Source organism: Canis lupus, chromosome 11 (assembly GCF_048164855.1).
Source record: "Canis lupus baileyi chromosome 11, mCanLup2.hap1, whole genome shotgun sequence".
Taxonomy (NCBI): Eukaryota; Metazoa; Chordata; class Mammalia; order Carnivora; family Canidae; genus Canis; species Canis lupus.
Genome location: NC_132848.1, coordinates 22,508,738 through 22,534,769, shown reverse-complemented (window position 1 = coordinate 22,534,769; position 26,032 = coordinate 22,508,738). Strand labels below are relative to the sequence as shown.

General features: G+C 56.3%; 1 protein-coding gene across 1 annotated transcript; it reads left to right on the top strand.

The window, feature by feature from the left end:
• Positions 1-23,042, top strand: TTC38 (tetratricopeptide repeat domain 38). The gene is made up of 14 exons (XM_072843514.1): positions 1-113; positions 1,045-1,122; positions 3,525-3,606; positions 4,946-5,117; positions 6,565-6,738; positions 8,770-8,845; positions 11,345-11,464; positions 13,843-13,902; positions 14,744-14,782; positions 16,236-16,317; positions 17,959-18,124; positions 19,405-19,564; positions 19,747-19,820; positions 21,945-23,042. Exons 1-14 carry the CDS (start codon positions 81-83, stop codon positions 22,036-22,038), a joined length of 1,410 nt encoding a protein of 469 aa, XP_072699615.1. The 5' UTR covers positions 1-80; the 3' UTR covers positions 22,039-23,042.
• Positions 23,043-26,032: the final 2,990 nt, after the last annotated feature.

The window sequence follows — 26,032 nt, the reverse complement described above, 5'->3', positions numbered from 1 at the left end:
CGCCCCGCCCCGCCCCGCGCCCGGACTGCTGCGGGGGCGCCCCGGGCCGCCACCCCGGACCCCGCCACCCTCGCGTCGCCATGGCCGCCCCCGCTCCGCTGCGCGACTGCCAGGTACGTGGAGGCCGAGCCCGGCCCGGCCCCGCGGCCCCGGGATGGCCTGACGCCCGCGGCCGGGCAGCACCGACCCGCGCGGGACCCGGGGTCAGCCGGGGAGCCGGCGGTGGGGGCCGGGAGCGCGTCCTGGGGGCAGGAAGGGGCCCGAGCACCCTCCCGTGGGACCCCGGGACCTAAGAAGCGTTAGCTCTGGCATGGCGCAGCGGGGCATCTGCTTCGGACCCTCCAGGGGTGAGGAGCCTGAACCCATTTTGCAGATGAGGAAGGTGGAGTTCGGGGGACTTGCCCCCTCCTCCAGGTCATGCAATAGGCAGTCTGTGCTGGGGGAGTGGAAGTCGCAGGTCTGTGCCCCCGCCCCCCCCCCCCCCCCCGCCAAGGGCAGCCCTAAGAGTGAACAGTCTGAATCATCTGATGAAGTTGAGAAGAGAGGAGTTGTTTCCGGAGTCAGCAGATACGGTGCATCTTGCCTGCCAGATGCAGATAAGGTCCATCTTGGCAGTCAGATAGGGTCCATTTTGCCAGCCAGATGGAAAGACCACCTCCTAGCACTATGCATCTTTCCTGCCCGCCCAGACCTCCCTTCAAGCCTGATCAGGGCCTGCCATGTGCTGAGTGTTTGCCCCATACACCCTCCAGAGCCCCATGTGGGCCCAGCCAAGGGTCTGATGGCAGATGTTGCCAGGAGGGACACAGCTATTTAGAGACCCCTGGGATTTACATCAGGCTCCCCCACCCAGGGCTCAGCTTCACGTGCTCTGCACCGTCCTATGAAATCTGAGAGTCCATGCCAACCCCACAAGGCTGGGGCTTCTGCAAACCCAAGCCACATGATTGATCTTCCGCATTTGGAGATCTCCCGTGCTTGGGGGTTGGGGTTCATGTTCATGTTTGGAGGACGCCATGGCTTTTCCCTTGTCGCTGTGTTTAGGCATGGAAGGATGCCGGGCTCCCACTCTCAACCACAAGCAACGAGGCCTGCAAGCTGTTCGACGCTATCCTGACCCAGGTAGGCCTGTCGAGCAATGCAGTGGTTTCTGCTCTTAAGGCCCGTGATGTGGTTTTTTTAAATAACTGAATACTTTTTTTTTTAATTTTTTTTAAGGTATTTATTTATTTATTTGTGATAGTCACAGAGAGAGAGAGAGAGGCAGAGACACAGGCAGAGGGAGAAGCAGGCTCCATGCACCGGGAGCCCGACGTGGGATTCAATCCCAGGTCTCCAGGATCGCGCCCTGGGCCAAAGGCAGGCGCCAAACCGCTGCGCCATCCAGGGATCCCAATAACTGAATACTTTTAATTAATGTATTAATTAATGCTTAATTAATTAACGTATTTTTCACTTTTAGATATCCTGGCACACCTAACAGTGAGATTTATTTATGCCACAAAATAAATGGTACTTAATCAAGCATGTGGCAGTGCTCCACACTTTCATCTAACACAGCTTGCTTAGCTTTTCAGCCAGACGTGTGTGGCCTCTGATGTACTCTCCAAGTAAAGCTGCTGTATGATGACCATGAGCAGCCACGGTACTCGAAACTTCTAAAGCTTTTCACATTTATCAGCACTCCTGTTTTATAAGCAGGGAAGCCTGTCAGCCCCATGGCAACACAAATCTCCTGATAAACTTGGGTATAGTAGGGAATCTTTGAAGCCCCACAGCCAATAGCTTGGAAAGTGTTCAATTGCACGATGAATTTAGCAATGGGTTAGAGTGGAATTTATGTACTCTGGGCCCTGGTGTACAGGAACGTGTTGGAAGCATCTTTGCCAACCCATGGCACAGCTGAGAGGTGCCCCTGCAGCAGGCAGATAGCAGTGGGATGTTTATGAGGATGTTGACCCTCCCTAGGCATCCCCTGCTGTCGCCTGCTGAGGGTTTGATATGGGCCGCCTCCACTTTGGGCCTGAGGCCCTGTACTGGAGCTAACATTTGAATATGTTACTCTTACCTATGGCTGTTCCAAGATCCTCTAGCCCATTACCACTAATTTCTAACACCAATGAAGGATCCTATAGTTTTAGAACTAGGAGGGCCTCCAAGGTAAGGTCCAACTACTCTGTTTGATGGATGGGGAAATGGAGGCCCAGGGAGCTGAGCTGGCTCATGCACTCAGATAGAGGAGGAGTAGAATGAGCCTGGGTCTGTATATGCCGATGGAAAACTAGAGTTGGTCTTTATCATGAGTAATGGGAACACTGCCTTCTAACTCCATCCACAATGTAAGGACTGAGAAAGCTTCTAGAAATCTTTTTTTTTTTTTTTAATTTATTTATGATAGTCAGACACAGAGAGAGAGAGAGGCAGAGACATAGGCAGAGGGAGAAGCAGGCTCCATGCACCGGGAGCCCGACGTGGGATTCGATCCCGGGTCTCCAGGATTGCGCCCTGGGCCAAAGGCAGGCGCCAAACCGCAGCACCACCCAGGGATCCCCAGCTTCTAGAAATCTAAGTGCGAGAAACAACCGGTGCAATGCTGCTAGCTTGCCGAAGGACTCCACTGTGCATGTGAGCTCTGTTTGGGTGCTTCCTGCACCTTCTGGCCTTGGTAAAGCCCTCGATTTGTTACATAGCCGGGTTCCTCCATGTAGCACTGTCCACCTCCACCCCCACACCTCTTGTGTGTATCCTGTCCAATGTATCAGCGCCTCTGTGCCACCCCGTGTTAGAGCGGGCGTCCTCTGAGTCTGCGTCACCTCCCCGTGACTTAGTAAAGCACACTCTGCTAGTTCTGTGTAGATGTAGATTAGACATCTGATAGGACACGTTTTAAAATCCAGTACATTATTATGGTTTTAGGATTCTTTAAAAAGTGAGCATTTTCTTTTGACCAACACGGGGCCAGAACTCGCGACCCTGAGATCAAGACCTGAGCTGAGATCAAGAGTCAGACGCTTAACTGACCGAGCCACCCAGGCACCCCGCCCCCAAAATAAGCATCTTTGAAGAAAGAATTAGAAACAGATCTACCAAATTGTCCCAAATGGCAATGGGATGAGATCAGGTTTGATTATTGGGCTTCATGCCTCTCCCTAACTTTTTGTCATAAATGTTTAGGAAAGTTCTTTTTTGGAAGGAATTAATAAAAAATAGGAAGGTTCCTACTGTGGTGCCTGGTTTCAAGGCCCATCTTATGGCTAAAGGGCAGGTGACCTGTCAGGAAGAAGCTTCCTTTAGATGTTTTTTTTTTCTGAAAACAGTGATCAGATGACCAGCTCTAGAAGATGTGCCTTCAGTTATGAGTGTTCAGTCTCTCCACCTGAGATCAACTCAGGTGTGGCCCTTTGAAGTTCAGGCTGTGAAATATTGAATTATCTGGAGAGAAAATCCAGATCGAGACACACGCCTTCCTTAACACGAACGAAGGACACTCTGAAGACAGCTTTGTTTTGCCTTTTCTGTTTCAGTATGTAACATGGACTAATGACAAAAGTCTTGGTGGCATTGAGGGCTGCCTGTCAAAGCTCAGAGCAGCAGATCCAACCTTCGGTGAGTGATGCTGTCCTTGAGTTGAGCACCGTCTCATGGGTCCAACCCCTCTCCGGTTCCCTGACCGATTCAGGCTGGCATGGGGAGGGCAGGCTGGTGGCCGTGACCAGGCTGGCATTTGCATGGAGGGAGGGCAGGAAGATGATGGCCACTGTTGGGCTTGGAATAACAGCTGCTTTCTTAGAGATACCAGGCTCCACAGGAGGCATCTTTTTAGTTGTTTCCCTCATTGTTTGTCAATTTTATGAGGAGGACACTGACCCCATCTCTCAGAGGAGGAAAGGGAATGAGAAATGTATCCCAAACCACCCAGCTGGTAGTTGAGTGGCTGGGATCAATAAGGCATTCCGTATCCTGGACCTGCTTCTGGAACCCAAGAGGTGGCTTACTGCAGCCTTTCAGGGCACCAGTGAGGCCTAGGCTGGAGCATCGGGCCGTTGAGGCCTCGTGACAGTGTATGCTCTGGGCATAGGGAAGTCAGCCCACGAGGGAGGCCCCACGTGGGGTGAGGTTCCAGGCCTGGAAGGGCTGAGGAGGAAAGGGCAGCAACCACCACCCCTTTCCCTGTCCTGCTGAGGACAGGGAGCACAGAATGGTGAATGAAGGAAGCTGAGCTCTGCCTATGGGGGACCAGGAGCCAAGAGCAAGCTCAGACTCTCTGAGCAGACCTCAGGCCCCAGGAAAGAAGCAGGGGCCACATGCGTGGTCCCAACACTATAGTTCATTCCTTCCTTGGTCTCAGGCCTGGGCCAGTGGCTACATTCCAGGTGCTGCCAGACACCCTGCCTCTGTCAGGCTGGAGCCTAGGAAGCTCAAGTAGGGCCTGGGGGTCTGCAGCCAGCAAGGTTGCTACACGGGCCACAGGCATACCCTCCCACAGCCCACCCCACTCTCCATGCAGGAGAGTGGCTCAGAACCACTCTGCTCCAGGGACCAGCCGCCTACACTGGAGTGCCTGTTGAACACCTCCCTGGAGGCTCTAATGTCAGCTGCTGGGGGCAATTAGGAGTGGAGGAGGGAGCCCACAGACAGCCCTAACCAGTTCACCCAGTGAAGGGGGGGGAAAGATGCTCCAGACATTGACACTCACCACAGTGCCCTTGTTAGAAAAATATTGGTGGAGGGCAGCATGCTTCAGGGGTTGCTGCTTCTCCATGTGTGTGGTGAGGGTCCAGGCCGAGCTCTGAACTCTGTTGGGGGCCCTGCACAGCCCACCAGCCGTCTGGCCTCCCCTCCTGAGATGGGGGGTATCCATTTCACACTCAGGGGACGGGGGGCAGACGGGATGGGATGGGGCGGGACCCTGTGAATCACCAGTTGCTCTCCCACCTTTTGCCAGCAATGGGCCACGCCATCTCCAACGGGCTCGTGCTGGTCGGCACTGGAAGCTCTGTGAGGCTGGACAGAGAGCTGGACCTGGCCGTGAAGACCATGGTGGAGGTTTCCCAAACCCAGCCACTGACGCAGCGGGAGCGGCTGCACGTGTCTGCAGTGGAGACCTTTGCCAAGGGGTGAGGGGCTGGCCGGCGGGGGGCTGGTGCCCTGAGACCACGCGGGCCGGTGCCACGGGGAAGAGGGTCTGGGGGTGCTCCTGCCCTGCCTCCCATGGCCATCTCCCTGCCTGCTGCTCTGTCTTCACCTGACCGCAGGAGGAGGAAACGGTTGGCTAGGATTTCTGATCTCACGTTCAAAGCAACCTACTTTACAGCCTTAAATGAATGGGTTCTCACGTTTGTTATAGAAATACTAGGAGCACATTACAGAAGTATTTGAAAGAAGAGAGAAGCAAGCCCTCACCCTCTGCTCCTTGCCCCAACACACCCCTATGAGCACCTGCTCAGAGCCTTCCGGGTGGCCCCCTGCCTCCCTACAGCCATCGTCCTGTGTGGGGGTGTTGTGACCCTACATCGTCCTACATCGTCCTACAGCCATCACCCTGTGTGGGGGTGTTGTGACCCTGGAGCCCATCTCCGGAACAGCCTCTGGGTCTGCTCAGGCCGGGACGTGTGCCCCGCACAGCTAGGTGACCTAACCAGGTTCTGCTTGGGCCTTCCTGCGGAGCTATGCAGGGTGTCAGCACTGGGAGGGGTGGGGGGAGTGGGTTTCCACCTTGTGGACTCCCTGGACTTCCTGCAGCAGGCTAGTTCTCAGGGGAAATTGTCTTTGGCAACTTGTTAAACCAGTTTTTTTGTTTGTTTGAATTCCGCAGTAAAACTTCCCCACTGGTTTTCCAATTTTCTGAGCCACAGTGTAACACAGAAGCTTTTGTGTGTGGCTGTGTGTAAGATATGCTCTCTTCCTCTCTCCCTTTCTTTGTTTAAATTATTTTAATTCTTTTTTTTTAAAGATTTTATTTATTTATGATAGACATAGAGAGAGGCAGAGACACAGGCAGAGGGAGAGGGAGAGGCAGGCTCCATGCCGGGAGCCCGACATGGGACTCGATCCTGGGACTCCAGGATCACGCCCTGGGCCAAAGGCAGGCGCTAAACTGCTGAGCCACCCAGGGACCCCCAAATTATTTTAATTCATAAAAAAGATTTCATTTATTTATTTGAGAGTGCACACACGCAGACATACACACGAGTGTGCACATGTGCACACACACACACACACACGAACACACACAAGCAGTGAGGAGAGGCAGAGGGAGAGAGAGAAGCCGACTCCCCCCGAGCAGGGAGCCTGATGCGGAACTTGATCCCAGGACACTGGGGTCATGAGCTGAGCAGAAGGCAGACACTGCTTTACCGACTGAGCCACCCAGGCATGCCTCCCCTTCTATCACTCTCGGTCTCCTCTTCTCTCCCCCGACTCTCTATGTGTGTGTGTGTATATAAATATATATATATATATATATTTAACCAGTTCAGACTCTGGCAAGAAACGATGCCTTTTGCACACCCCATGTGGATGAACTACATGTCCAGTGTTCCTGATAAATCCCTTTGCTTTCAGAAACTTTCCTGGAGCCTGTGAACTATGGGAACAGATCCTCTGGGACCACCCAACAGACATGTTAGCCCTAAAATTTTCCCACGATGCTTATTTTTACCTGGGCTACCAGGAACAGATGCGAGATTCTGTGGCTCGAATTTATCCCTTCTGGACACCCAGCATCCCTCTGAGCAGGTACGTACCAGTTGGAGATCACCTCGTTTCTTTCTTGTTCTCTCTCTTCTTCATGGTATCTGTCCTAGCCCTGCCCTAAAAATAGTGAGTCTACTGTGGCTATTCTCCTAGTTCTAGAAGGTGAAAAGATCTTTTTCTTTGCTCTTATCCCATCCCATCCTGTGAATGAGGCAGTACCATGTGTATTAGTCAGTGCAGGGTAGTTATTGCCACAGTAACAAACATCCTCTAGCTCTGATTCTCCAAAGGCTCATTTCTCACATATACTCCACGCCCATCATGGGAGAGTTGAGGGCTCTGCACCCCTGTCATTGTCTCCCTCCTACATCAGGGTCCCAGATGATCAAGCAGGTCACTGAAAGAGAGAAGACTCCGGGGGGACTCACAGTGGCAAGCCTCAGGGAGGAAGGGACACTCTGCCACTCCCAAGTTATTGGTCAGAGCTGGTCACCCACCCACAGGAGGCCAGGAAGTGCATCTCTGCTGTATGCTCAGGAAGAGAGAGAGGCCCGGAGTATCTGAGTGGCCCTAGTGACCCCCACACAGAATGGCCTCCATTCCTCTTAATCACAGGAAGGCTGTGAAGGTCTGCGGGACTCGTGGATTGGAGAGCTGTATTAGTCAGGGTTTTTTACAGACACAGGACCAAGAGGGTATCAATATCTGTGGCTGTATCATTTACATATATGTCGGGGGAGATGGATTGATTTTAAGGAATTGGCTCATGAAGTTACTGGGACTGGCAAGGAAGTCTGAAATCCACAGGCCAGGCCAGCAGTCTGGGGAGTCAGGCAGGCTTTCTGTGTTGCGATCTGGAGGCAGATTTCCCTCTTCTGGGGACCTCACTCCTTTCTGTTAAGTCTTCAACTGATTAGATGAGGCCCACCATATCATGGAGGGTAATGTGCTTTACCCAAAGTCTACAGATTTAAATGTTAATCACATTCACAAAATACCTTCATGAAAGCCTCCAGGTGGTGTCTGACCAAACAACTGGATACTATAGCCCAGGCAAGTTGATACATGAGATTAACCATCATCAAAGCCTAACAATCCCGGGCACACCATGAGCATTCCATACGTGTGTAAATGCTGAAGGTTAAATGACTCCAATAAATATTTAAAGAAATATTGAAATATTTAAAAGAAATAAATATTTGACAGCAAAGTCTGGAAGCCAGTGCGCTTCTGTGAATAACGAGAGCTAGACTTTGTATACATGGTTGTAAAGATAATGTCTGAATCACAAATAGGAACTCTCTTGCTCTATCTTGCTTTCCCACAATGCTGCAAAACCCCAGGAAAGAATGCCTCTTTCACCCTGGCACTCTGTGCCAGGGATCGCAGATGGGAAGATGGGAAATGGTAGTGTGCATTTATTCAGTGGAGTGTCTTTAGGCTCACCCTGGGCTGGGCCAACAGTGAGCTGGACAGACGGGGTCCTGGCCTCTAGGAGCTGGGGTCTGGGGGGGACCTGTCCAGTGAGGGCAGGCCAGGCTGGGCCGGGGGCGTGCACAGTGCTGCCCGCAGAGAAGCCACCGCCTGCCTGTGCTCACTGTGGCTTCCCAGGGAGGTGGCCTGGGCTGCGCCTCTAGGTGGGTACCACCAGCCGGACAGGAAGGAGGGGGCCCTTGGCATCCCCAGTGGAGGCGGTGTGTTGACATCTTAGGGGGTAGGGTGTGACTTGCAGAGGGCTTGCTATAGAGACAGGGTTTGGGGTTTGGATGATTGTGCAGATGATGATGGTCAAAATGGGCCTCACTGGTCAGAAGCATCCAGCTGCTGGGTCGTGTGGCTCCATCCCGTGTGTGTGTGTGTGTGTGTGTGTGTGTGTGTCCAAGCCCTCCTCTCCTTTCTCTTGTAAGGACACCGGTCATTGGATTTAGGGCTCACCCTCATCTCGACCACATCTGCAAACACCCTAATTCCAAGTTAGGGCATGTGTTCAAGCATCATTTGGGGGGACACAATTTCAGCCCATACTGAGGGTTGAACAGTCCACTTTCCTGAAGACTTTTTTTCTCTTTCTAGCTACGTGAAAGGCATCTATTCTTTTGGATTAATGGAAACCAACTTCTACGATAAGGCAGAGAAGCTTGCCAAAGAGGTCAGTGGGCCCTAACCCGGGTGCTGACCCCTCAGGGAGGGGAGTCGGTGGGGGGCAGAGCACACACGGGGATGCTGGGGAAGACTCTCCTTACCAGCGAGAGCGGCCGCCCCTCCAGGCTGGCTCTGCAAACTGCCTCCACGGCCAGGAAGGGGAGTGAGACCCAGGGAGGCTGTGTTCACCTCACCCTCAGGGGCTCCACGGGAGGCAGCTCCAGGCTCCCCCAGCTCTGTTTGTCTCAGTTCAGAGCTTCGGGGAGCTGCCCCGTGATTGCCAACAAAGGTTGCTTCCAGGTGGGCCCTGACCTGGGGTTGGGCTCCTGCCAGCCAGCCCTTCTCTGGACCTCTGCCTCCTTCCAGAGGGAGGGAGGGTGAAGGGAGCAGAGGAGTGTGGTTTCACCAAGTACTTCCCGTCGGCCCAGGCCCTTGCGCCATGCTCGCCTGGTACGCTGGCTGGTACTGAGGTGCATCGTGGGCCCAGGACCAAGCGGTAAGCCGCAGCAGTGGATGGGGGCACAGGGTGTCTTCTGTGGCCTTTGGAGTCCCTGTCCTCAGTCCTCCCCGACAGGAGTGGAAACTGAGACCAGGGGAGGGACTGTCAGGAACACGGGGGTGCCTGGCTCCGTGTTGGCACCTGATATACACCCGCTCTCATCTGCTCATCCCCTGTACCACGAGGCACTAATCTCCCATTGTCCTGACAAGGGGGTCACGGCTCAGAGGGAGGCCCAGGCTGGAGTTCTGCTCAAGTCCACAGGGCTCGGGGAGGGCAGAGCAGGTGCATACCCGGACCGCCTGACCACCCCACCATCCCTGAGGCTGCCTGGACCAGACCTGGCTTCCCAGCATCCCAGCCAGTGCTCCTCCCTGAGACATTGCCCCAGCTGGCCCCCAGGACCCCTGCCCCTTTGAGGGCCCAGGGGGCCATGAGTTTTCTGAAATCTGTTCTGGTTATGGAGATGGAGCCCAGGCTTGAGTGCAGGAGGATGCTTCATGGTTTACTGGGCTCCATGTGGCTGTGACAGTGACTGCCAGGCCTCCTGGACAGCGTGGGTGCTCTGCACCCAGCCCCGCTGGAGTCTGGAGAGGCCTCAGGGAGGTGATGCAGGCGTGGTGTGGGCTTAGTGTCTGCAAACCAAACCCCAGGGGCAGGAAGAGCAAAGGGTAGCTGGCAGGGGAAGCACTGCCTCAGCACTCCTGAAACTTGGAGTCACTGGATAGGCTGAGGCTTAGGGTGGAGGGGGGCGGGGGAGTCCCTGGGGGCAAAGGCTGGGGGGTCCCACTGTGTCTCGTGACTCTGATCCAGGGAGACTTGGGAGGAAGCTGGTCAGGAGCCTTTCACAGAGGGTGGGGCCTTCATCTGGGGAGTAGGTGGGGGCTGCTCTTTGCCCAGGGCTGCAGCCCTAACCTCCGCCCTGCATGAGAGCAGCTCACCTGGTAGATGTCCCCTCCTGGGCCTTCTCAGGGTGTCCCCTCCCTGGGCCTGTTCAGCTGTGCTCCTGCAGTCTCCCTGAGTGTCCTGGTCCTGCAGGGCTCTGCAGGTGCTCATCATCCCACAGAACACGGTCTTTCCTAGAGCGTCTCCATGTGGACTGGGCAGGCCCGTGTAAGCAGTGGGTGGGAGCAGAGTCGCAGGGCTTGCTGGGGACAACAGGTCAGCATAAACCCCACAGCAGGGGGTCCCTGCCAGGCCAGGGACCTTGCCTCTGGGAAAGGCTTGGGGTACTGGGACAGTGGGGCTGAGGGAGGCTGTGGCCTGGTGTGGGGGACCTGGGCCCATGTGGATTGGTCATGGGCTACTTGGAGCCTCAACTGCTCTGTCCTGGCACTTAGGAGGGGCCCAGTAAACATGAGCTGCATATGAGGGATGAGAAGGAGAAAGCTACAGTGCGGTAGGAATCCTACATGTGTCCCGCCTGCTTTGCCGGTCACTGTCAAGCTCACTGGGCATGTGATTAATAGTAATAACATCAGAACGAGCCCAGAAGGCCATTCATGGATGCGTGGTCGTCCGTGGGGGCAGCCAGAAGCCCGCAGAGCACTTGGCAGTCTGCTCAGCATTCGTACGTATCTTGTCCACTTCACCTCCACAGCGGCCCCGGAAGGAAGGCCCAGAGAGGCTAGTTGGCGTGTTGCAGGTGGCTCAGCTGTGGGCTGGAGGCCGTGGATGAGGCCCAGAGGATGAGCCCTGGCTTAGGAAAGAGCCAGCTTTGAGGGCTCTTGAGCGAGTCATTTAGCCTCCCTGAGCTCAGTCCCTCACCTTTGAAATGGGCAGGGGTCTCCTCCCCAGTAGCCTTGTGTAGATGGTCAGCACGGCTGGACTTTGGGGTCGTTATTGTTTTGAGGCAGAGCACAGTCCCCACACCTGCACCCGCCCCATGCTCGCCCATCCAGCTCCGGCCCGTCGTCTCGTCCCTGCGTGACTTGGAGATGACCCGTCGCTGGGCAGCCTGACTAATCCACATTATCTCCAATCATCTCCCACCCCCTCCCCTTGTAGGCTTTGTCTATTAACCCCACGGACGCATGGTCGGTGCACACCATTGCCCATATTCACGAGATGAAAGCAGAAATCAAGGATGGGTTGGAGTTTATGCAGCGCTCAGAAACCCACTGGAAGGTATGATTCTTGTCGACGGGCCTGGAAGATCCCATCCATCCCCTTGAGTTAAGCCCAGGCTTTATGGATGGGGGTTCCAGGGTGCCGCTTAGTTTTGGGCAAACTTGTGTTCTGCTTAGAGGAGCCTCTGTCAAGCCACAGTCCCCTGGGAGCCACATTGCTCCCCCAAACTTGCCAGCTTTTTTTTTGTTTTTAATATTTTATTTATTTACTCATGAAAGACATAGAGAGGCAGAGACACAGGCAGAGGGAGAAGCAGGCTCCCTGATGCAGGACCATGACCTGAGTTGAAGGCAGACACTGAGCCACCCAGGTGCCCCTGCCAGTGTTTTGCAGTTGATTATACAGTAGGTTTTGGGTTGGCGGCATTTGGTGTAAAGAAACAGATCAGAAAATTACTGGGGGCTCAAGAGTCCGGGCACCGGTGAGAACCATATGGTCCCTGAGCTGTCCCTCTTGCCCCCACCAGTCAGCTGGCTCAGGGTGCAACTCCTGGGGAGCGGCTCTGGTGGCTACCCCTTCCTCTGTGTGCATCGCTTGTCCTAGGGCACACAGCCTAGCCACCTGTCCAGGTGTGGTCTGCTGCCCCGCCCTAGTCTGTGCCGTGGTGGGCTTCCCAAGGTCCCGCTGGCCAAGGCGCTGAGTCTCCACCTGGCACCGAGCAGCAGGTGCTCTGTGCCTGAGGGAACCATAAAGAGACCAGGAATCAGGCAGGGAGCAGGGGACTGGCACAGCCCCTGCGTTCCTCTGAGCTGCTCCCTGGCCTAGGACATCCCAGTGGGAAGTGGGAGTGGAATTAGGTAGAGCAGGTGAACAGGTGTGAGAACTGTGATCCTGTGAGGTTCACACACAGATTGTTGTGAGGACCCATGAACCCTGGGGATGGGAGAGGCATGGGGGCAACCTGAGCCAGAGCTTGGGGCGGGGGCAGTGGGGTGAAACCCTGCCCTCAGCCCCCCCACCCTGAGGCAGATGCTCCTAGTTCTTGCCAGAGTGTTGGGTCTGGGGTTGGAGGAGCAACCACGTGGCCCTACCATGCTGCCAGAGGGCCAGGGGCTTGCCCGGGCAGATCTGGGGGAGGCCAGGGAATGCCTGGCCAGGGCCTTCTGGGGCATTCCATTCATGTCCCTTCCCCAGATGCTGCGACTTTACTGGGTGCTGGAGGCCGGGCTGGACGCTGGGGCAAGAAGTGGTCCCTCTGAGCCTTGGTTCCTCATTGGTCCACTTTCAATGACTGTGAAGCCCTTGGCCCCAGATGAGTTCCCATTGCTGTTGGTTCTAGACGTGTGTGAAATGAGAGACCCAGGCTGGCCGGCTCACCTCCCGAGGGGTGTCAGGCTCCTGGCGTCTGCATCTGTCCCCTGCCACAGCTCTGGGCAGCCTCGGGCTGGCAGGAGAACCCTGGGGTAGATGGTGTGGCCTGGGCTCCTTTTCCTCCTCCTCCTGCCCCATCCTGGAGGTCAGTCAAGATCCCACCCTGCAGACCCCGCCGAGAGTTCCCCCCCTCCGACTTCTTTGTCCTCAAAAGGCCCGGTCCAGTGGAGTGAGCCGCTCCCCAGAGCACTGTGAAACACACCGTGCTAGAGCCACTCTCAGGGATGTGGGAACTCACAGGAGACATCAAACCCCATTGGACTTGAGGGGGGTGTGGTCAGGGAAGGCTTCCTGAAGGAGGCAACCCCTGAGCTGAGTATTGAAGGATGTAGGGGTTTGCCAGGTGAGGGATGGGGGAGATGGAGGGCATCCCAGCCCAGGACCAGATTGAGCAAAGACGCCAAGGCCTGCTGGGGCCCGTGAGGAAGAGGAGACGCAGGCATCTGGGTGTCCTCAAGCATGGGTGGAAGGTGAATGCGGGCCACGGAGGAAGTATTGCCAGTCATTCTTTCCAGGAACGGAAGGTAGTGTCCAGGCAGAGGAGGAAGCTTCTGCAGTAGCCTCATAGAAGGAGGGGGCCTAAGCGTGCCGGTAGTAACTGTCCAGATGTCAGATTTGCCCCCCGCCCCTTACTTGCAGGAGTCTAGCCCTAGGCTCGTTGATCCTCATGGCTTTACTGGGACGTGGACACCCAGTGGGCCTCCACACCTGTTTCTGGGATGGATTGATCACCCATTTTCTCTACTCCACGAATAACGGGGGTCGAAGCCCATGGAGCAGGGAGCAGGGGAGCCTCTGTGTCGGCTCCGGCTGCGGGGCTAATGTATCACCGGCCTCCCCTGGTCTCAGACTCCCTGGTAATGCAGGCACACGAGGCACCGTCCCCCAGAGCTGGCCCGGGGAATGTTTCCTGCCCTCACAGAGGGGCCACAAAACCACCCCCAGGAACTGTTTTCCCCCACAGGCGGTCAGATTTTTCTCTAATTCTCTTGTTCTTTCCCCAGGACTCTGATATGCTTGCTTGTCATAATTATTGGCACTGGGCTCTGTATCTGATTGAAAAGGTGAGACGGCCAGCTGTCTTATCCTATAAATATGTCAGAGAAATAACTATCTTTCTACGTTTTACTGGGTCCTGGGGATTATATTTTGTGTTCGCACATTTGAATAGCACTTGGATGTGATAGAACATTAATGTTTTCAAATAGCTTTTCAGGCTTAAGCTACGTTAGGCATTTTTCACTGTCTGTACATGGACATCATGTGTCTTGTATGTCATCTATGGAGACAACTTAGGCTGAGTGTTCTCTGCTGCTGGAGTGAACAGCTAGCCCCCCTCCACCCCAGATTGTACCTGAAGGAGCCATGAGACCCTCCAAAGGCTTTGTCCCAGTGGGAGCAGGGGTGGGGAGGGGCACCCTTGACCTCACTGCTTCTGCCACTGGGTCCCATTTATGAGGGAGCTGCTTCAGTGGCGCTTATCATAGAGAAAACCTACATGCTCCCTAAAAGTCCAAGGAGAGATGCTTGGAAGGTGAGGGCCTGCAGTGTCTGGAGGGAAGCAGTGGCCCGCACTAAACAGTAAAGAAAAGAAAGGGAGGGAAAAGACTAGAAGAACTACGTGAGAAAGCTTCTAACAGTTTGATAAGCACGACGGGGAAATTAATGCTTCCACAGAAACCGTCCCCTTGGTGGCAGAGGCGGGCACTGCCTCCCATGTTGGGGGGCCCGGAGCCCAAGCACAGGTGGTTCTGCTCGGCCATCCTAAGACCCTCAGGTGGCACTGTGCATCCCCCGTGGAGGGTGCTGGGGTTGGGGGCAGGGTGGGGATTGGCTTTTCGGCTCATTTCTCAATCCTGTTGGACCTCAGCCACATGTTCATCATGGGAACTTGATTTTTTCCAGGGCGAATACGAGGCCGCCTTGACCATTTACGATAACCATGTAAGTCTACGTTTGCACTGAATTTGATTGCAAAATTTGCCTTTTAGTGTCTAGCAGATATTTGAGCCATTAGTATCATCTCAGCCAGAAACAACAGCTGTAGCAAGAGCTCACTTCTTGTGTAAGACCTCGTGGGGTTCATTCTTGCCCTGAGTGGTTGCTGTAACCGGGACGGGGTGAAGACACCCAGTGACTCTGTTCGCCATGGGTGCTGGTAGGGGACACATCTAAGCTGGTCCTTTCTGAAATCCCGGACATACCCCTAGTCATTTTGTTTTATTTTATTATTTTTTAAAGATTTTATTTATTTATTTGAGAGAGAGAATGCATAAGCTGGGGGGGGGGGGGAGAGATGGAGAAGCAGACTCCCCAGGGAGCAGGAAGTCCCAAGCCGAATTCAATCCCAGGACCCAGGACCCCAGGATCATGACCTGAGCTGAAGGCAGATGCTTAACCCTGAGCCACCTAGGCGCCCTACTCTAGTCATCTTGGATGGCTTCTCTTTGGTAGAATTACTGATGTGCCCACAGGAATTTTTTTATTTTAGTAAAATACACACAGAATTTGCACTGTGATCACTTTTGAGAGTACGGTTCTATGGTGCGGGAGGCCAATCACCGTCACCACCGTCTGTCTCCGGAAAAGACTGCAGCTCCATGCCCTCCAAGCATGACTCCCATTCCCCCTCCTCCACCCCAAGCAGGTTTTTTTTTTTTTTTTAAGATTTTATTTATTCACGAGAGACACACAGAGAGAGAGGCAGAGGCAGAGACACAGGCAGAGGGATCCCTAGGCAGCTTTTAAGAAAAAAGAAGCCAGGATGCCTGGGTGGCTCAGTGGTTTAGCACCTACCTTCAGCCCAGGGTGTGATCCTGGAGACCCTGGATTGAGTCCCACATCGGGCTCCCTGCAGGGAGCCTGCTTCTCCCTCTGCCTGTGTCTCTGCCTCTCTCTCTCTCTGTGTCTCTCATGAATAAATAAATAAAATCTTTAAAAAGGAAAAAAGAAGCCTGACTCACAGCTCCTGGGAACCACCATGCATGCTATTATAATAGAAGACCAGGGTCACAACAATGCTTGGGGCCTGGGTACTAAATCCAAGGGTGCACCCAGTAAAGTTTCGGTTGAGTCCTCCCTTGGAGTTGTGTTAGGATTGTGGGGTGACAAAGGAGGGTGGCTCCCCAAGTGCCACGAGGGACAGGCCAGCTGAACACTGAACCAGGAGCAGGAGACACGGCCTCCCACCAGCGTGATCTGAGGCCCAGGTCGGCAGGTGACAGATGCCGGGTCTGGCGCCTGGAGTGGCCCAAGCCCTGGGCGATGGGATGGTCCTGCTAGTTGAGGTGAAGGGGGGATGGCGATGGACCCTGTGTGCTGAGGCCGGGCTCTGTGCAGGCCCTGCACTGGCTCATCTCTGTGGGCCCTCTCCTGCCTGCCCACCCTTGTCTCCCAGGTCCTCCCCAGCTTGAAGGCCAGCGGAACCATGCTGGATGTGGTGGACAGCTGCTCCATGCTGTACCGGCTGCAGATGGAAGGTAGCTGATCTGTGCATCCCCCTCGGGCTCCTTGGCCGCAGAACCAGGGGAAGGGGCTCTGGCCTGGGCCCAAAGCCCGGCAAGAGCTCCAGGTCCTGCTGCAGGCCCGAGTGGCCTGTCTGTCCGTGGCCTTGGGTACCAGCTCTGTGCTGCCTCCCCACCAGCCTGAAGCCACCACTCCCCTTTCTCCCACTTCCCATCACCTCTGGGCGGGCATGCTCAGAATCCAGGCCATTCCCGCCGCCTACGCACCAGACCTGCAGGGTGCAGGTTGCTGCTGACCATCTATCTCTGGGTGCTGCTTCTTTTCCTAGAATCAGAGAAGTGACAGTTTCTCAACCCCCTGGGATTTCAGAGAGAGGTTTCTCAACATTGTCACCACTGGCTCTTCAGGCAGCCTGGATAAGGTTGACCACAGCTCTGGTGTTTCCAGCCAGCAGCCCGGGTGCCAGAAGCTTCTCTGCTCTCCCTCAGGCCCAATGGAGCCAAACCTGTGTTCACTTTAGGGCCTGCGCCAGTGGGACAGTGTGGGGATGAGGCCTGGGCGGGGCAAGCTGTTTCCAGAGGGTTCCAGGAAGGCTTCCTAAGGGGGTGAAATGTGAGACATGGGAGCATGTGTAGGGTTCTGCGAGGCAGAGGCGGGAAAGGATGGTATGTGCAGAGAACAGCCTGTCCAGTGCTCCCAGGACACGGAAACCAGCGGCCAGTTACGGGATGAGTGACCAAAGAGCAGGGTTGGTGTGGTCAAGGATGAGAGGCGGGCAGCTGGAGCCCACGTGTGGGAAAGGCAGGGTAAAGGGTCTGGCTGTCATCCAGGTCTGCGGGAGCCTCCGGGAGCAGGTCTGGGCGGGCTCCCTTCTGCCTCTGGGCCGTAGGGCTGAGCTCAGCCAGAAGGCAGCCTGTTTGTCAAGGAAAGAAGGTGGAGTCCCTTTGCCCTACGACCCAGTGAACCCTCCACCTGCAGAGGCAGAGTGTGAGGCCACCTGGAACTGTGAGGGACCCCGAGGCCTCACACCTCCGCACTCGTGTCAGGAGAGGCTGGGAGGCACAGTGGTGGTGCCAGGGGCACGCGGATGGAAGGGAGAGGCCACTCGCTCCCTCACCATCCAGAGTGGAGACTCCAGAGACCTGTCCGATGTCAAGGGCAATGTCTCTACCGTGGGAGGTGCCCCCCGAGAAGTAGGATGGAGGTAATGACTTCGAAGACTCAGGAGGGGGAGGGCAGGTACTGAGGAGCTGAGAAGTCGAGACAGAAATGTGAGAGAATTATTTATTAACTCCAGGGATGTTATCGAGCGCCTATTATGTGTCAGGTGCCATGCCAACGGTAATCACGGGAAGAATTTTAAAAATGGTTTTGGGGTTTGTCCAAAGGGGCCAGAAACTTCAATGTCCTTCACTTGTTTTTTGTTTGTTTTCTACATATGAATCTATTGCTTTTATAATCAGACAAAGTTAACATAAGCTGGGCCCAGAGGTGTCAGTGTAAGGCCAGAGGCCACTCGCCAGCCCCGCTCACCCACCTGCTTCCTCTCCTGGAACACGAGGGCCGCTGTGGGGTGTGGGGAAAACGGGAGGCCCGTGTGCAGGCCACGGTCACCCAGGAGACCAGACCTATGGGTTTCTTCCCCTTGTCCTCAGGAGTGTCCGTGGGTGAGCGGTGGCAGGACATCCTGCCCGTGACCCAGAAGCACAGCCGTGACCACATCCTGCTGTTCAACGATGCACACTTCCTGATGGCCTCCCTGGGAGCTGGGGACACCCAGACCACACAGGAGCTTCTGAGCACCCTGCAGGATGCCAGCGAGTACGCAGAGGGGCCAGGGCTCTGCTGGGAGGGCAACAGGGTGCTGGGGGCATGCTGAGGTCTGCTCAGTCCCGGCCCCTACCGGCCAGGGAGGCTGGGGGTGGAGGCCCCACTGGTGAGCACACCCATGGGGATGTCTGCTGCGTTACATGCACCCACAGGTGTGTGCTCCCAGCTGGATATATCCCACAAGGGCACAGTCGTTGTTCCCCTAAGAGACAGAGTTGCCTCTCCATCCCCCCGCTGGAGGGTGGGAGCCTCAATGTCCTGGGTGCAGCCTCTCACAGGGGCACGGTGAGGGCCTGGAGCCAGAAAGGCCCGCTGCTTACCATCTGAGATCCTGGACAGAGTGCTTCTCTGCCCTGAGCCTCAGTCTTCTCATCTGAAAACTGGGGACAGTGCCTGCTGAGACAGATTGGCAAGAGAGTGAGGTGCAGGGTCATGGTGACACACCTCCCTGGCACAGTTCCCGGCATTGGTGGGAGCCAGTTTTGAACACAGAGGGAGGCCAGGGAAGCAAGTCCTCTGAGGCATGGGCCACCAGGGATGCAGCCACGCCTCGACTCCCACCTGGAGGGCTCCCATGCTGGAGCCGTGGGAGCCATGAGCCCTGGTGTCCTGTCCTGGGGCCATGCTTCAGCTGGCCACCGCCACTGCCTGCCCCACCCTGCCTCCCGGAGCTGTGCTGCAGGAGCTGTGGGCCTCGGTTGGGAAGGCAGCTCAGGTGAGGTGTCCACGGTTAGACGGCAGTCATGTCACTGCAGGGGAGGCCCGAGGAGCCCACCGAGCCCTCGAGTATTTGACCTGTGCTTTTAAGACAGGCTTGGAACAGGTGCCACCGCACGCCCGCAGTCCCCATGACCCGGCTCAGGCGCCACCTGCAGGCCAGCAGAGATAGCCATTTGCCCCAGCATGGGTGCCAACTCCACCACCGGGCCTTTGCCCACGTTGTGTGCGGTCCTCCTGACAACCCTGTGACGTTGGCACCGTCACCCACACTTTCCAAATGAGCAAACTGAGGCCAGATGTTGGAGGGCCTGCCTGAGGCCAGGTGAACAGCAGAGCTCAGCCCCGCCGACAGGGTCATTCAAGCCGCGGTCAAGAGACCCCTGGGTGCTGCTCCTTCGTGGGCTCCCTGCCCAGAGCACCTGCCGTGTGTTGGGCACAGAGCCAGGGATGCCAGGCTGAGGAGGAGCGGCCCCATCCCTCGGGACGCCAGGGTCAGGAAGGGAGGCAGTGAGGCACCCCAGGTAACCAAGGGCACCTTCTCGGGCTGGCAGGTCCCCCGGGGAAAACTGCCAGCACCTCCTGGCCCGTGACGTGGGGCTGCCCCTGTGCCAGGCCCTGGTGGAGGCTGAGAAGGGGAACCCCGACCGTGTCGTGGAGCTGCTCCTGCCCATCCGCTACCAGATCGTGCAGATTGGAGGCAGCAAAGCCCAGGTGAGCCTCCCGAAGGCTGGGCTCCAGCAGCCTCTCCTGGGGTGGGCGCTCTCGTGTGGGGGTGTCGTCGTGCACACTCCCGGGATGGTGGTCCCCGAGGACAGGCCTGCCCACGGCGGCATGGGGGCTCCCATCCCTCGTCCCACGTTACCGGGGCCTAACCCGCCTGCCCGACCTTTCAGAGAGACGTCTTCAACCAGCTGCTGATCCAGGCAGCCTTAAAATGCACTTCTGGCGTCCACAGGAACGTGGCGCGGTGAGTTGCTCCCTCATATCCACGCTGCGTGCGGGGACATCTCTGAGCACAGCTGCCTCTCACGCGGGGGTCCCCCCCACGGGCTCCCAGCATGCGCGGAGGTTCCCACCTTTGAGGCCGTGAGGCTGTGGGGTGCTTGGTCTTCCCTGTTCACACGCTCAGCTTGACCAGAGGGATCCATCCCACCCCCAGGCCTGTCCCCTTGCCCCGCCTCCCCCCAGCCGTCCCCTCAGTCTAGCCATGCTGAGCTATCGGGACCCAACCCATCCTGCTCTTCCAGAGGCCTGGGCCTTTACACGTGCCGCACCCTCTGCTGGAGACACCCTTTCTCATGGGGTGGGCTGGGCTCCAGGAGTGGGGGGTGGGGTGCGGCAGGCAGACCCAGGGCCTGGCATGTGGAGCTTACCTCTCATGTGGGAACCGTAGCAGCAATCTCTTACACACACGCGCACGCATACACACACACACACACACACACACACACACACACGTCAAGTTGCCATGGGGGTGGGGCAGGGCAGGTTGCTCTGGAGGCTGTGGTGGAGGCTGAGCTGGTTGGCAGTCAGGGAGGAAGGGTGCCCTGATGAAGAGACAGTTGAGAGCAGGCCCCCAAACCAGCAGATTTTACCAGGCCTGGTGGTCTGGTTAGGAGGAGGGGCTGGAGGGTTAGGGATGTTGGGGCAGGGGAACCCCAAGAAGCAAGTTCTGCAAAGCCCAGCCCTCACCAGCAGCCTGAGAGCTCCCACACCCCAGCTCACCTTGTCCTGCATGTCCAGCTCCTGGGGTGAGACGTGACCCCTCCTCATGGGTCCCCTGCACCCCATTGGAACAGCAACAATAAAGGGGGAAGGGGCTGTGGGGTGCCTGGTGGGTAGAAGAGGTATTGGGAGACCCAGTGAAGGTGCAGGTCTAAGTCCAGGGTTGCCCTTAGCTGAGCCCTTGAGGGCAAGCGGAAAGCCCCAGGGTCTAAGCGCAGGCTCAGGTGGTCCGCGCTGGGGAGACCCAGCCGCCCCAGCAGCATTGGCAGACCAAGCAGTGCAGGTGTTCTCAGCACTAATGAGACGTGTGCACTCTGGATGCTCTAGAGTTGGTTAAAACTCTGAAGCATCTTGGACACACGCCCCTCACCGTTCGCCCCTCCACGGCCACACACCGAAGCCGCACACCTTTCTTTAGTGGTCACATCGCTTGGAGAGCTCCAGGCCAGAGTGTGGGTGCCAGTTGGCATCTCAGGTTGTCAGGAAGGTGAGCCCTTTGGACAGAGAGGCAGGTGGAGGGCAGGAGCTGGGGAGCCGGGAAGCCAGGGCAGGCGCAGGGTGGGGCATGCCATGGGTGGGTGGAGGATACCCTCCAAGCTGGGCGGAGGGTGCTGTGCAGCAGGGGGTCGGCCCATGGGGGGACAAGCCGTGCAGGGGGCCTAGAGCAGATGCTAACCCCGGAGAACCTGCTGCTGTCAGGGTGACAGGCATGCTTCCAGGTGCCCTCCTGTCATTGACAGGAAGCTCACTCCCCTCCCCTCCAAGGTGGAAACCCTGCACCCCCCATGGTGTCCCCACCCCAAGTGTGGCCTAGCTCTTTAACCCCCACCCTCACACCACAGAATCACTGTTATCAATTGTTTAGGGTCTTTGCCTTAAACAATAGTTGCTTTGTTTAAACTTGGGTTTCTCCATACCTTGTCTCCTGCCACTTGCCTTTGGAGTTAGCCCAGGTGTGGCTTCCCCTCCACCCCCCACCCCCACAGAAAGGCTCTGCCCTCTTGTCTGATGGGAGGACGCTCCCCCACCCCCAACTTCCCGAGGCAGATGAGGCCATAGTTATGTGCTCACCCAGCTGTGTGTCTTGGAGAGTGTTGACATGTTCTCCAAACACTGGGCGTCCCAGTGTTGCACTGGGGTCCCTGCCTTCTCATCCTCAACCGCCCCATTCCTGGCCCCCCAGTGCACCGTCTCCCTGGTCCCCCCTCCAAGCCCAGGTCTCCTGCTGCTGGGCTGTGTCCCTCCTGTCCTCCCTCTGCCCATCTCAGCCCCAGCCCGAGTTGCCTGTCCTGCCTTGGGGCCCAGGGACCAGCGGACCACCCTCTTTCTAGGGGTTCCACGACAGACTCTGTCCCTGTTTCCACAGGAGCCTCCTGATGGAGCGTGATGCCTTGAAGCCTGGCTCACCCCTGACCCAGCGGCTCATCCGAAAGGCTGCTGCTGTCCACCTCCTGCAGTGAGCTGGGCCGGGGCCCCCTCCCCAGAGTCCCATCCGCTGCCCCCGACTCCCAGGGGTAGAAGCAGCTAGGGCATGTTAGGTCTGTTGAATCATTTGCAGAACTTAATTTAAGAGTAATTTAAGCAGAAAGCCTGTAACCAGCGGTGTTACAGGACGTGGAGACCCAAATCAACCCGACACAGGATTCAGCATCTTGTAATCCTCATGAAGGGCCAGGGTGCACAGTCAAGCAGCTAGAACCCGCGTGCGCAGTGCTCTTACCACTTGCCAGGCAAACCATATCTTCCCAGGGGACTTACACCTCCTGGTGTTCAAGAGTTAGAAGGCAGGGTTGGCTGGGGGAGGTCTTCCACACAGCTCTTGGGGACGCCCCCTGGCTGCCCTGAGATGAACCCTCTCCTTTTGTTCTCATCATATTCTAGATGTGTTGTCCCATCTTTGGGGTGAGAGCACCCACAGGGAGGCAAGTGACTTGTCCAGGGTCACAGCTAGTGGAGATTCACCTTGGGCTCCCCAGCTGCTGCATCCACTGCCCCCCATGAAGCATGTGGGGGGCCCTCTGGTGTCCCTGGAGAGGTCTGCGAGCTCCCGGGGAGCTTTGGTGGTGCCAATTAAGGGACATGGGGTCTATGGTTTCCTATGCCAACTGTGACTTCAATCATGCGAGTGTGTGTGCACGAACCTGGCACACTTTGTGCGGGGTGTGGATTGAGCTCAGGTTTGCCCTGCTGTGGCAAAAACCAAAGTACTGAGCCATGTAGCTTTAACGAGATCTGAGCCAATTTTATATTTCTCCGTCTTCTCAACCTGGCCTCAATGACACTCCTGGGCAAGCTGCTGATTTCACTGGAATGTGCTGGTGAGGGGTGATCCCGGCCCTCCTCAGGTTCCTTCAGTGTAAAGCTGAAATTAGGCAGGGACTCAGGCAGGGGGCAGCAGATGCCTCCAAATTGATTATAGACACATTTCCAAGATTAAAATAAATCAGCTAATTGGTTCTTGTGACTATTGCTGGTGGTACCTTTCATCTCCCATGTGCCAGGCCTGGGCAAGAGGCAGGCTTCTCCTTGAACCTGGGAGTGAGGATGGTAAATGGGTGATTACAATAGGATTTTGAGACAGGTGCTGTCCCTACCCAGGAGCTAGGGACATATTCTGGGTGTGTGAGGGGGTGCTTCTCCCATCCTGAGCTGTCCCCTCCATGTGCCCTTAGAACTTACCTGGTTCTAAGTAACACATGACCAGGAAAGGGAAGCCCTCCCCTCACCCGCTGCAGGCTGGCAACGGTGCCCCCTCTGCCTGGCAGCACTTGGCACCCATGCTTGCTGTGACCTCCTCAGGTCAGGGATGGCATCTACCCCAGCACCACCCAGCACACAGCCTGCACTGAGGACCTGTCAGTGGATGTCGGTGAATGAACTCATTAATGGATGCATCAAGGGGGCAGGAAGAAATGAATCTGTCAGGCAGGGATAGGACAGACGGATGAAGGGACTGTTGAGAGTTAGCAACAAGCTATTAATCATCGGTGCAGATACCAAGCACCTCCGATGTGCTGACGTGATACAGGGAGAGGAACAGGGAGTGGCTGTTGGGGACCCTCACCCCCCAGCGGCATCCACAGGGCTGTGGGGACCTGGGCCATGTATTGCCACCCCCCCCCACCCCCACTCCCCAGCTTGGGTTGCAACAAGCCCATGGTTGAGTCAGGCAGGCGTAGGCCTTCAGACCCTTGACTGGGCACGGGCAGCACCAAACCAGCTAGTCTTCAAGAGGCCCTGGTAAGTGGAGGGAAGCTGGGAGCTCCCGGGCTGGTGGGCGCAGCAAAGCCAGGCTGCCTGAGGATCAGCAGGACCCCAGAGAGGCAGCTGGGAGAAGATGACCTGATCCGGTGCCCTCTGCGAGCCCCTCGTTCCTGGACTTCCCGGTCCCTCGAACCAGTAAATTCTCCTCTTTCTAAAGCCATCCTGAAGCTGATTTTGTTTCTTACAACCCAAAGGCTCTGATGGATACCTGCTGCTGGGATTTGCACATGGGTCTGCTTGGCACCACCTTTCTTCCCTAGCTTTTAAAGATTTTTTGTTGTTGTTGTTTTTAATTCATAAAGACACACACAGAGAGAGAGAGAGAGAGAGAGAGAGAGAGAAAGAGAGAGAAAGAGACACAGGCAGAGGGAGAAGCGGGCTCCATGCAGGGAGCCTGACATGGGACTCCATCCCAAGTCTCCAGGATCATGCCCTGAGCTGAAGGCAGCGCTAAACCGCTGAGCCACCTGGGCTGCCCCTTTCTTCCCTAGTTAAGCAGGAATCTGAGCTAAAGACCATTCATTGGGGTGCCTGGGTAGCACAGGTGGGTAGGTGTCCGACTCTTGGTTTTAGCTTGGGTCATGATCTTAGGGTTGTGAGAGGAGTCTTGCATCAGGCTCCATGCTCAGCGTGGAGTCTGCTTGAGATTCTCTCCCTCTCCTGCTCCTCCTCCTGCTCCTGTGTCCTCTCTTTAAAACAAACAAATCTTGGGATCCCCGGGTGGCTCAGCGGTTTAGTGCCTGCCTTTGGCCCAGGGCGCAGTCCTGGAGTCCCAGGATCAAGTCCCACGTCGGGCTCATGGCATGGAGCCTGCTTCTCCCTCTGCCTGTGTCTCTGCCTCTCTCTATGTCTATCATGAATAAATAAATAAAAATCCTTTAAAAAATGTTTAAAAAAATAAAACAGACAAATCTTAAAAAAAAAAAAAAAAGACAATGGAATTCAGAAGAGACCCCATGAACAGACTCAGGCGGGAAAGGCAGGGTCCAAAGGACCCAGCACATGGGAATACCATGGGAAGCCAAAGGCTATAGAGGGAGCCCTTTGATAGAAAAGAGGTTGTTGGTGATGCCAGGACAAGACAAAGGGGAAGCAGAGGGTAGGCTGGGCTCCTTCCAAGCTGCTAGACTCCCCCCGGCCCCACTACCCACCTCCTGCCTCTTCAGTATCCAGCTCCCACTCTCTCAACTCTTGCCTGAGGCCCATCGGTGGGCTGGGTGAAGTTGGGAGACATCAAGTGATGAGACCCACACCTTGCCTTTTGGGGGTTCAGTCTCATGGGGAGCCGGATCAGAAGTGGAGAGGGGCACCTGGTGGCTCAGTGGTTGAGCGTCTGCCTTCAGCTCAGGGCGTGATCCTGGAGTCCTGGGGATCGAGTCCTACATCGGGCTCCCTGCATGGAGCCTGCCTCTCCCTCTGCCTGTGTCTCTGCCTCTCTCTCTCTGTGTCTCTCACGAATAAATAAATAAAATCTTTAAAAAAATAAAAAGTGGAGAAGGGCCAGAACAACATGGGGTGACTGGTGTGGATGCTGTGAAACCAGAGACACGGGAGTCCAGATGCCCGCCAGCCTGGAAGGCTTCTTGGCATAGGTCCTGGGCCCAGGATGACTGCCCCCTGGACAACTCTCCACCCAACCTGCCCCCAAATAAAGAGCTCATTATCCTCTGAAAATGGTGCTCTCCCTCTGGAGTTCAGACCTTCCCAGAGCAGACCGTATGGGGGCATCCCAGGCTCCTCCTTCCTACCTCCCCCTACAACCACCAGTCCCGGATGCCTAGAGCAAGGGCTTAGGGACACTGTGTCCTGAACGGCGCCCCTCATCCCCCCCACCCCAGGCCATGGGGTGGGTATTATACCTGGCTCCCAGTCTAAGGCTCAAGTGAGGTCAATCTCAAGCTGCCGCTGATTGACCCTCTCGCCAGTCAGTCCTCTGTGCCGCTCAGATCAGGGATCTTGCTCCAACGTGTGCATTGTCCCGTGCAGACCCCCCCCCCCACAGGACCCCACGCACCCCTCCAACGCACCCCAATTGCCCGCAGGACGCACCCAGCTCCCCAGCAGCCCTGAAGCCCAGGGCAGGCTTCTGTGCCACCTCTGGCCATGCTCAGGCCACCACTCAGCTTGGCTTCCCCTGCTGCAGGGGCACACAGCGGGTCACCCCGTGCGCTCCCCGGGGCAGGGCCCCCG